At 40.2% G+C, this 12,445-nt stretch overlaps 1 protein-coding gene across 1 annotated transcript in view; it reads left to right on the forward strand.

The window, feature by feature from the left end:
- lingo1a (leucine rich repeat and Ig domain containing 1a) overlaps positions 1 to 11,102 on the forward strand; it is a 32,743-nt gene extending 21,641 nt beyond the window's left edge. Inside the window, exon 2 of the mRNA XM_034684979.1 lies at positions 7,081 to 11,102. Within this exon, the coding sequence (XP_034540870.1) occupies positions 7,093 to 8,940 (1,848 nt within the window). The 5' untranslated portion in view covers positions 7,081 to 7,092 and the 3' untranslated portion in view covers positions 8,941 to 11,102. The remainder of the gene's footprint in view (positions 1 to 7,080) is intronic.
- The last annotated feature ends 1,343 nt before the right edge of the window (positions 11,103 to 12,445 follow it).

Raw genomic sequence — 12,445 nt, forward strand, 5'->3', positions numbered from 1 at the left:
TAAAGATACCACTATTAAATAAAGTATTATTCTTCAAAGCACATATACAAGGATAATCAAAGTCATCCTTGATCTCAAAAAAGGTAATTAAGTTGTGATATAAATATATGTAACAGCATTTTTTGTCAAATCATACACCACACAAACATTGTTATAACTTCAATGTCAATTGAATTTCGCTTTGATCAGGGGAATTGTGTGGGACTTTTGTGTTGTTTCACTACACAAAGTTTTGGAAGGCACTGTTTTGTTTTTTTGGGTGTGAAAAGAATTTGGCTTCTCATTAGTGAGCTCTGATCAGAGTCCTTCCAAAAACTGCAGATTCTCTTTAGAGAAGTCGGACGTTCTTGAGGCTGTTTTTTCTTTGAAAACAAAACTCCTAAGAAGCACCAATTAATGTGGATTCTCAGAACAGAGCCGGATTGCAACAGAGCTGCAGAGATGAGGCTAATGAGCCCAATAATGATGGACCATCACATAAAGGTACAGTCTTTGTCTCTCATGCACCAATCATTTTCAAGAAGAAAAAGAAGGCCAAAAGCTGTGGTTGAACTCAGGTGCGGTGAAATGCGACTCTAAGAGTTTTCACAATCAGAATCAGTTAATGACTAAACTCTGCAGGCAGTAAGGAATCTGCTCATTAAAACATATGTATGTCCATTTTGTGTAATTAATATTTAAAGGACTGCAAATAATTACAAAATCACACACAATGAATACAACAGTGTCATTTGACCTGTGACCATAACAACAACGATAACACACATAATTGATTTTTCCCCTCTACCACCCACATCATTCGATAAGGTCAGTTTGACGGGTCAACAGCCCCTAGAGCTTCAGGGATTCAATATATAACAGCTCAAGGACCCTTAAATAATGGAGGAATAACACAATTTTTTTGAATGAGCGAGGGGTTGACTGCTGTGCTTCTGGATCAGAGAACTTCTATTATTCAAGATTAATTAGTTCTATTATGAGCTCAGTTTCAAGGAACTAGTACAGCCAAGTACAACCAAGTACAGCCAAGCACAGCCTAGCAAAAATAATAATTATATATATATATATATATTTATTATTTTTTTCAGTTTAAAACGAGGGCCATTATTTTGTTGCTTATGAATATCATTGCAATTTTTCAAAAAGGTATTGTTTTGTTTTTATTGTTAAAGGTACAGTGTGTAGAAATCAGAAAATTTACAATTATCTACGTAGCTATCAGATTTTAGACTGAAACACCTCCATTTCCAACCCCTCCTGTTCCAGAAGCAATGGTGGCCTTTGCTTCTGTTATGCATGGTGGCCATCAAAAACACCTCAATACACCCAATACAAATTATTTTGTGCGAAACAACAACTACTCTTTTATTCTTCGTATTCCAACTTTTGCAATTCAGGCAGCCACTCACTAAATACAAAGACATGCAGAAACATGGCAGTTAAAGATGGCGTCCTCCATGGAGGTCTAATGTAGATATAAATGACTAATTCAAAGTTAATAGAACTTAAATGATTTTCATATTCAAGTGATTATACACTTATTTAAAAATACATGTGTATTCCATTTACAAGTCTGTTCTGCTAAATGCTGCTAAATACTGAAATTAGATTTTCCACCTGTAGTACATTTCAAAATGCTAAACTAGAGGCATGACTTTTGTTGAAATGATGATCTATTGGTTGTGTTGTAACAGCCTGCTGGTAATAAAACAAAACACATTGTCTTTTATAGGTACTTTAATTTCTAGAAAATACTCACTACTTACTTTAAAGATGTTGTTTTTAGAGTAAAATACATATTCTACTTTAGTTACTAGCTAGTATTTTAACTATTTATTTAGATACTTCAGATGGTTGTTATTAATTAAAGTTCTTACAAATGTTATTAGTATAGAAATAATTGGTAAATAGATACCATTAATTTGTGTTTGTGGGTGCACACAAACTTCATGCCACCCCTGCGCATGTCAGAGCTTGAGTTTGGCCACCTCAGGCAACAATTTCTGGACCCTCTCCTGAGCAACATAGAAAAAACAACATAGATAAAAAATTACAGATGTACACAGAAAAGTGTTCCACTTATCTTTCCCAATCAGTATCAATGAGTGTAGACACATACTAACCCTACCTTCAGGCTTACATGTGGGCATACTGAAGGTAAATGACTTGGTGCCCTCTCTGTAACCCTAAACGCTCTGTATCAGAAAATGTGTTCTTAACTGTATCAGTAAGGACACCACCTGTACACAATCAGTTAATGACCCCTTTAGGAGGTGAAGTTCAGGAGGAAGCGATTAAAAAATGACCCCTTTAGTAGTTGAAGTTCAGTAGGGACATATCGGCGGGTTACAACATAAAGTTTTCGTCAGGACAACAGCTGGCCACTGTTGGAATTCTGCACCTTGTTGCTCCGACCAGCTTCTTCACTTGGATTAGGGCTTTGCTGTCCATCTGTTGGGCATCGGCTTACATTTAAGCCCTGCCATTTCACAGGCCCAGCATCAGCCAGCAATCCCACCAGGCAGCTTAGCTTCTCAATGACACAAGAGTAACCTTTCTCTCGAAATTCAGCTGGATGACATTATAGTACCGTGAAAGTGATCTTCCTCGTGGAGCTAAAGGTCACACACTCCTGGTTAAGATGGATTTATCCAAAGTAAGGTTGTCAATATACATGTTCTGTGCCATGACTTGAAGCTGCTGCTTACTACAAAGAATTGAACCCAAGAAGCAGTTTGACTTCTCAGCTGCTGGGTGCATCATTTTTCTGTCTTTTCCTCAGCATTCACAATTAAAGATGAATCTGAATGACGAAACGGTATAGTAGTGTGGATTGAAATGTGTTTCCAAAGAAGGCCCATGTGACTTTGATGCACCTAAACAAGGAGATTAGAAATATTGGCATCTTCCTACTGCATATTGTTTAAAGAAAGACTATTGTTACCATGAACAGAACAGGAAATACAAATCTCCAGCTTGTTTTGTCCATTCAGGATTAGCCAGTGCTGCTGACTAAGCACTTTGAAGAAGGGTGGGTTTTAAAGGCTTTTAACACTTTGTGCTACAGATAACGTCAGCATCATCGCAGGGATTGCTTGGCAGCTTACAGGTATTTAACTATGGTATTTAGCAGGACTCAGGAATGATGTTGTGTGACAGGTAAACCAAAGCTTTGGGCAACAAAGTCTTAACAATAGTCTGTCCCACACGCTTCATTGTGCTTACTGTGGAGAAGTTAATGAAGACCGACAGCCTCATTCAGACACACGGGACAAGATTTAGACAGGTGCTAGCATGTTGTTATGAAGGTTACTTGTGGACGGAAGGAATAAATCAAATTACAAACTGGTTTAACATTGAGCCACAGGGTTTAAATGTAGTGAGTCAAGACTTTGATTGGAAAGTACCAGAGAGTCAATATTGGATGAAAATGGTGGCTTGATCTTCTATTAGGGTTGTAACTACAGCAACAGTGTCACACTGTGTGTAGAAAGAAGCTCTTGCAGGAAATGCACGCTCTTTTGAGAGAGAGAGAGAGAGAGAGGGGGGGGGGGGGGGGGGGGGGGGGGAATCATTATAAGATTGAATTTCAATTTGATTTTTTTATTGGGTCTTAGCCGCAAAGCATTGAAATATTAAGAGGAAATCAGGCCAGTAGGTTTAATAGAACTCTTATGTGACGAATGTTTATTAGAGATGTAAAAGCTCAGGCCTTAAAAAAAAACTCTCCAATAAACTTGGCTGAAGCAAGTTGAGGTAATTTCCCCCTCCCGACAAAAGTCAGTAAATGCCTGATTTTCTGAGTTCTACAGATTAACTTGCTAGATTTCCCTGTGCTGTGAGGTATGTTAAGAGTAATTTTACTTCCCTCGATCTGCACCAAAATGCACCCTTAAACATATTCAATATTAAAGATTGAAATCCTGTTGTTTGGGGGGAACCCTGAGGCCAGTAGAGCATGCAATCCATGGATCGTGGCATGCAATGCAACAATAGCCAATCAGGAAGCGAGCTGACCGAATAAGGAGGCACAACAATCATCAGCCAGTGTGCATTAAAATCCTACACATTACCTGTTAGATCATGATTGTATGAACTGATGAAATGGTTACTTGTATGCCACTCTGTCGTAATAGTAGCACAGAGCACAATCCACTTCTAGATTTGAAGCAACATCTTCATTCCCCCATTGGATTCTGCCATAAATTCATTAATCTCACCATCCATTGATCCAGTCATTACCGGTCTTGGACATGTGGGTCCTCATTTATTGAGCGCCGTTGTCTTATTTTTCCTCAGCCACATTCATTTCTTGGAGAAGCACGCCCCCTCTCTCTTCACCTCAATTAATGTAATTCTCTGGGAGCCCACTGGAGTGCTGATTGGAATGAAGAAGTGCATTCAGGCTACATGCCTGTGAGGGGATGATAAGACCAGATCATTAACAAAACAGAGCTGCAAATGTTTACCCCGTGGATGACATTCTTCATCTTAATGTGTCCCTGTCTTTGCAGCTTTCCCTGCATATTTGTTGCCGAAGCCATGCCCAATAACTGTCCAAGCTGCTCTGTAATGAAAGAAACATGGACGCACATTTTGAAGAAATGGCTGTAAAGGCTTCATTCACACTCTCTCTCCCTAATGGGTCTTGGAAAATATTCAGATGTAGTTTGAGTAATCAAGTGCGACTGTATGTTGTGAGGATTTCAACTCTGTGTGAAGGAGTGTGAAGGATCGTTAAGAAGCCAGACTAGGATCCATAACCTGCTGAAGTTGCAGTCGTGGAGCTTCACCAACAGGGGATTATGATTTGATCACTTTCCTGATTGGATTTCAGTGTCAGTGGTAATAGAGTTGGACATAATAGCATCTCATCGACTGATATCCAATACGCGATAGCCACATGATAGAGGGTGACAGATGGAATTGAGCTGGTGATAAGGCCACTCCTTCTCCTAAGGTGTCTTAGCCTCACAGCACTCCATCTCCGCACGCTCAGCACTGGTTTGATCAATGTGGGTTAAAGAGTAAGAATGACTAAGTATGTCTGGAGGCGGTGGGGAGCACAGCAGGCTCTGGTGCGGGTCTCTGATCTCAGATATACTTGCCATCACCGCTGCCTGTTTTGAAATCACTCGGTTTCACTTGATTACAGATGGTATCATCAAATCCCCAATCTGAACTCTGACCTCAAAGGGAATAAAATGAAATTGAGTTCACTAAATCAAGCCAATAAACCCCCTATTTTTTGATGAGTCTGATGTCCAGTTGTCTATTGGGTGGGAATAAGTTATTAGTGGTTGCCACAATGGTGGAAACATGTCACCCCATAATTAACTGTCAACCATAATATCAGTGATTATATTTTTCCACTCCTCTCTACAGTCTCAATCTGTCACATGTAATGTGGTCCATGAAATCTGCCCCATCACAAAAGTGCACACTATCCTCTTTCACAAACCGTGTGTGAATCAGGAAGAGGCGTCATGTGACCAGTGAGCAATCAACTGTAGGGACAAATTTAGAGTATGAGATGAAACTGAATGCCACTGGCAAAATTCTATGTTTTTTGACAGCCATCACACACAGACAATATATCTCTATATATTTTTTTCTTTCATTCTTCACACATTTCATCATGTCAGAGAATTACAATCCAATCACAAGTCTTTCACTGTTGGAAATAACATCCTTAAAGCCACCACTGAATGATTTAAGTCCATCTGCTGTTAAGTCCTGGACCCCATCAAACCAGTAGTATTTACAAATGAAAGTATATACCCTGCTGTCATTTTAAATCCAGTCTGTTATGAAAATGGTGCCATCATAGCTGTTTGCATATAACATAAAAGATCAATTGTTAGTTGCACTATTGGAGAGAGGGGTTCAAGAATGCTAACAGATGGCAATGAAATTAAACATTGGGAGGTTTCTTTTGCTCCTTAGCCCTGTATTTATCTCTCAGTATCCAATTACCTGCGAGTGTATGGTCTATATTTTATCCTAAAAGATTGCGTGAGCCGAGTGTCAACCGCAGCATATACATCACGCTTGCCACCATCCATCTTAGATTATGTCCTCTTGCTACTGCTGCTCCACACCCCTACTGTTTTCCTCTAAGTCACACAGAAAAATCAAGCTGGACGTTGGAAGAAATGAGAAGTGGGGGAGAAAAAAAAGAGACTTTATGGTACCAGAACCAACCACAGATTGGCTCAGCATACGTGTTTGCGACACAACATGAATTGGATTACCGTCTGAAAAATGCTGTTAATTCCACTTGAGGCTGTGCCCCTTCACTCCACACCAGGGAGGCAGCATAGACTGATTGATTGTCCACAAGGTGTGCTGTGGAAATGGTATTCAGCTTTCCGCGGCACACACAATGAGGTTTAAGATGCATACAGACACCTTCAAACATTTGGTCTTTGATTTTTCAAGCAAGGATCAGGTCTTCCCCTTTCTATGTCACATCTAGGTTACATGAAATGCTGTGCATTCAAAGCTGCTACTTGCATTGGGAATACCTTACAAAGCTCTGTGCCGAGAATGAATGATGCTGAATTCAAAACTGTCAGCACACTCAGTTATGCATGCACATACCTTATCCCTCGTAACTGCCCACCTCTATTCATCACGAGTCTGTGTCATGAATATTGCAGCACGATTCATACTCCTCTATTCTGTTAGGAAATGTGTCACACCACAGTGGCTTGCTTTGAACACTTAGGATTGTTGGGCTGACAGAAAATAGACAAATTAACTAAAACAAAGCTCTTAAACTGAGCATGATACTGTCTTTATTTCTTACTGCTGTCCTCTGCTGCCATCTTATAAAGTTTAATTGCCAAATTAACCAGGGGACAGAACAGAATATCTTGGTGACATAATGCCAAACCACCTGATTTGACTTCCACTGTCCATGCTTGGGATGACGTATTTTATTCAACATCTGCATTTATTTCCACCAAACTAAATGTTTTCAAATCGTTCGGTAGTCCAAATACTGAGTGTGTCAGCTCTGTGGATTTTATTTCCTTACTGAATCTTTTCTCTTGTTTTTCTATGTTTGTCTCCTAGGTAACCGATAAGATGGTGGCCAGGGAAGCGACTGGGCACAGCTACCTGGTGGCTTGCTGGCAGCCCATTCTGATCCTGATGCTGGGCACCGTGCTGTCTGGCTCCACCACAGGCTGCCCATCCCGCTGTGAGTGCAATGTTCAAGAGCGCTCTGTAATGTGCCACCGCAAGAAGCTCATGACAGTTCCCGAGGGCATTCCTGCGGAAACGAAACTGCTGGACCTCAGCAAGAACCGCATAAGAACCATCAACCCGGACGAGTTTGCTGCCTTTGCAAACCTTGAGCACCTGGAGCTCAGTGAGAACACCATCTCCACCATCGAGCCTGGAGCTTTTAACAACCTTTATGGCTTGCGGACATTGGGACTGCGAAGCAACAAGCTTAAGCTGATCCAGCTTGGTGTCTTCACAGGCCTGAGCAATCTCACACAGCTGGACATAAGTGAGAACAAAATTGTCATCCTGTTGGACTACATGTTCCAGGATTTGTACAACCTTCGGTCTTTAGAGGTGGGTGATAATGACCTGGTTTTCATCTCTCATCGGGCTTTTCACGGTCTAAGTAGCCTTGAGCACCTGAGTCTTGAGAAGTGCAACTTGTCCTCTGTGCCAACAGAGGCTTTCACCCACCTCCACAGTTTGATCACTCTCAGGCTCCGCCTCCTCAACATCAATGTGATTCGGGATTACTCTTTCAAACGGCTCTATCGACTGAAAGTGTTGGAAATAGCCAATTGGCCATATTTGGATACCATGACCCCAAATTGCTTGTATGGATTGAATCTCACCTCCCTGACCATTGCAAATGCCAACCTGACCACAATTCCCTACGTCGCCCTAAGGCACCTGGTTTATTTGCGCTTTCTTAATCTGTCGTATAACCCTATTCACACCATTGAGGGGAATAAGCTCCATGATCTTCTGCGTCTGCAGGAATTCCATCTGGTAGGAGGCAGACTGGCAATGATTGAGCCCTACTCCTTCCGCGGACTAAACTACCTGAAAATTCTAAATGTGTCTGGCAACACTCTGAGCACTTTGGAGGAGGCTGCTTTCCATTCAGTTGGCAACTTGGAAACCCTTGCTTTGTACGACAACCCCCTGGCTTGTGACTGCCGACTGTTATGGGTCTTCAGACGGCGCTGGAGACTGAATTTCAACAGGCAGCAACCGACCTGCGCCTCCCCTGAGTTTGTCCAAGGCAAAGAATTCAAGGACTTCCCCGATGTTCTTCAGCCTAACTACTTCACGTGTCGCAAGTCTAGGATTAGGGATCGCAAACCCCAGCAGAAGTTTGTTGATGAAGGAGCTATTGTTCATTTTGCTTGCCAAGCAGATGGAGATCCTGCTCCAGTGATAATGTGGTTATCCCCACAGAAAAAAATTATCACCACCAAGACAATTGGAAGGCTCTCTGTGTTGCCCGATGGTACCCTTGAGGTGCGCTATGCTCAGATTCAGGACAATGGTACATACGTATGTATAGCTAGCAATGCTGGTGGAAATGACACCTCTCTGGCTCACCTGCACATTCACAGCTACTCACCTGACTGGCCACACCAGCCCAACAAGACTTTTGCCTTCATCTCCAACCAGCCCACAGAAACTGGTTCTAATGATACAAGGGCCAACGTTCCTTTCCCCTTTGATATAAAGACGTTGATCATCGCCACCACCATGGGCTTCATCTCTTTTCTGGGTGTTGTCTTGTTTTGCCTGGTGCTGCTCTTCCTTTGGAGCAGAGGTAAAGGCAACACCAAGCACAACATCGAGATCGAGTATGTGCCAAGGAAATCGGACGCTGGCATGAGCAGCAGCACGGTGGATGCTCCTCGCAAGTTTAACATGAAAATGATCTAAAAGGAGTTGTGGAATTTTGAATTTTGGAACTCAAAAAATAAGACAAATGGAGAAGAGGACACTTTCTTTTCTCTCTTACAAACCTGTGGATCCTGGTCTGTTAACATAGAGTAAAATGTTTTTTCCTGACTGAAGCACTAGAGAGGAGGGCAGTTCCTGACTTTCACATGTGAGAGGGAATGAAAGCACATCCAGTGCGAAAGGGCATTGGTGGTTTCTACAAGGCCTGTAAGGGCATTAATTCAGAGTCAGATTTGTCATAAGCAGTTCATATTCCTGTGGATTTATACTGGGAAAAATATCAGAAAAGAAAAACACTTCTAGCTGCCAGATTCGAGGGGCAGATCATATTTTGGCCATTGCTGTTTTTGTCTGTGTTTTTATTTTAGTGTTAGTTTTATTTTTCAAAGTTAGATGAAGGAGATTTGTATGGGTTGATGAGCACATTTATACAACATTGATGCATTTCAAGTATATCATCAACACATCAGTGTAATAATTGTGAATGCTACGTGCTGCATATGATCTTTTTTTGTTCCAGCAGTGATGATTGTTCTGTAATCCATTAAATGTATATCTGTATCACAAAATCCGATCAAGATGGTTGAAAAAGTGAGCTCCCAAAAGTAAGCAGAAATACATAACGTAGCTTTGCCTACATATTATAATTTTATGTCACACAAACTTAAGTTGACTGTCACAGGAGAGGATTCAGAGTCTTTCTCTTGACCAAAAAAGTGCAAAGTATGGTAATCTTTGAAAGTTTACATCGGTCTTTATGTGGCCAAAGAAACTGAATGATAGAAAAGTAGAGCAGTCATAAAGAGATACTCTGAGCAAATTTGAATATTGATATCAATTGGCAGCAGTGCACTGTAAAAATAGGCCAACTGGTTTGTGAATATTGCGTTTGTAGAAAGATGAAACAATATTTAGTGTTGAAAAGTATAGACGCCTGTTGTTAAATTTGGCTTTTAGAATGGGATTTAAGCTTTGGGGAAATGCTCTGTTAGATCTCTATGAGCCCAGTAAATGATATCAGTATCAGTGTCACTCATGCCTAATTTTCAGATGGAACCCAGACAGTGCACAGATGGATTGAGGGGATGATACAGAAGGGAATGTGGAATGTAGTTGATATGATGCTCTGTACCAACAATAAAGCAGCATCTATCCCCCGGCTCTTCCATCAAACAGAATGGTTCGTACTGGCACCTTGATACTGTCGGCGCTTATCCCTGACTTTTTTAAATCACATTTCAAAAACTATTATGTAATGGTTTTATTTTGTGCTCAAGAAGATTGTGAGGAATCAAACTGTGGTGCTCATGTTTTTTGGATACAATGTGCTCCTCAAGCTGTAGAATATTTCTTTCATTGTTGATTCTGTTTTTTGATTGTTTTATGAAATTAACAATTTATTTATGCCGATGCTCCCCCCCATCAAAGCCATGGAAATACTTCCTTCCAGGATCATTTTACAAGTTTGCTATCCTCCCGAGAAATGTGCAGCGTGTGTCAGGGGAAACAGAACTGCGCTTATTATGCTCCCAGTCTGCCTGCATAGAAAATCTGAGGTTACAGCCGTACCTTTCCAAGTACACACTGTGGACAGCTGGGCTTTACAAACGTGTGTGAGGATAAAGGCTAAGTTATTTATGATGGATGACATTACAGACAGCAACACAGTAATGGGCTGGAAGTATGGACAGAATATGCAGATGGTTGGAGTGACACAGATGGTTTCACCCATGGAGCAATCTGAAGCAGCTTTGGTGTAATCCGTTTTGCATAAAGGAAAAAAAAACACTGGATATGGCTCATGGTTCTCCCTCTTGCTGATTATGAATGCTCTCTTTGTTCAAAGTGTGGCTACCGTACCTAGCCTTTTTTGGTCCCGAGTGATCCCGGGATCCTCTTTTTCATTTCCGTTATTCCTTTTTTTATTTTCACCCTGGACTATATTGATTAATGTAGTCCGAGCCAACTTTTTACTAAAAAAAAAGGTACTAAAAAGAAATCTATGGAAAATACATTCAAATTGTTCTGTGCAATAAAGGTAATATGCAGATTTTTTTTTTAATTAACAAAATTTTGTTGATGTTGAATTGTTGAGAATATGGTATGTTGTATTAAACAATCTATGGACTTTTTTAAACACATGATGGTCCTATCTTGATTTTCAATATGTGGTTAGTAAGGGCTTTATTGACCTTGAGCGGACAGCTCAATATCTGAGGTTTAGATAAAACTGGTTTGACAATAACACCAATGACACAACAATAAGGAATGGGTCATGATTTTTCAAAGTTCAAATATTTTAATAGTGATAGTCATGGATTCATAAAAAATAAATCAAATAGTTCATATTATTATTGTCTCATCTTTAAAATGTATTTACACTTATATACTTCTGAAAGCTTTTTGCTATCAGATGTGCTTTATTTGAATTTACTATATTTGAAGGGGGGCGGGGTTCAATCATTTCTATCTCTAAGCTTATGCTAGTAACAAGAGCATCATATAACTTATTCCAGGACACTGAAAAAGACCTGTTGATGTAGACATAGAGAGTAAGTGAGAGAGATAATTACATAGTTATTTATATACAAGTTAAATATTGCAGATTTCCCCTTTAATGCTTTGACAGTCAAATGTAAGCTGACGTCTGGCTGAACATTTGGGTAAATTTTTTGTGCACCAGTAACCAAATGAGCAATTCCATTTTTAATTTTGTTGATTAAATATCTCATTAAATGATGATAGACTGCAAGGAAATATAGCATCATACATTCCAACACTAATTACTTGTTTACAGGGGCATTGGTAAACTCTGGACTGTAAACATTCATTAACCACCATTAGTAAAGGATCACAGACATTGGGATATTCATAGAGGAAGTTATTAATGTATTTTTCATATTTATAATCACATCAGGAGAGTATTGAAAGAGTTATTCACAAGTTAACTTTCATTTAAACAAAAAAAATTCAACACCAATTAGCATTTTTTCTACCTCAGGATGTCTCTCAGGGAAAAGAGGAAACTGATGTTACCATTTGAAGGTTATGTGAAATGACCAGGGATCCACATACAGCCTAGTTTCATAAAACATGTTGCTATTCTGCATCAAGTTTGGATCTCTGTCTCATTCCTTTTTATTCCCCTTCTTTGCTTCTTTGGTTAGTACTCCGTCGGGACTTTTGTCGTTCTTTTTTTTCCCCCTCAAGCTGTATCAAAGCATGCTCATTTATCTTCTGACTTGAAAACAGACAGGCAGAAAAGAAAAGGAGAGAAGCTATTCTTGAGGTCTCTAAGCCCTGGGGAGTAATGGAGACATCCATTCTCTTCATTCCTCCGATATTAGATCTGTGCTTAAAATTCTAGGTCAGGAACAGGCTGATGGATTCTGACACTCTGCGACAAGTCCCCCTCTCCTCAACCAAGCATGAAAACACCAACACACCTCTGGGTGTTCCTTGGGCTCATCCAAATCCATGTGCT

Source organism: Notolabrus celidotus, chromosome 6 (genome assembly GCF_009762535.1).
Source record: "Notolabrus celidotus isolate fNotCel1 chromosome 6, fNotCel1.pri, whole genome shotgun sequence".
Classification (NCBI taxonomy): domain Eukaryota; kingdom Metazoa; phylum Chordata; class Actinopteri; order Labriformes; family Labridae; genus Notolabrus; species Notolabrus celidotus.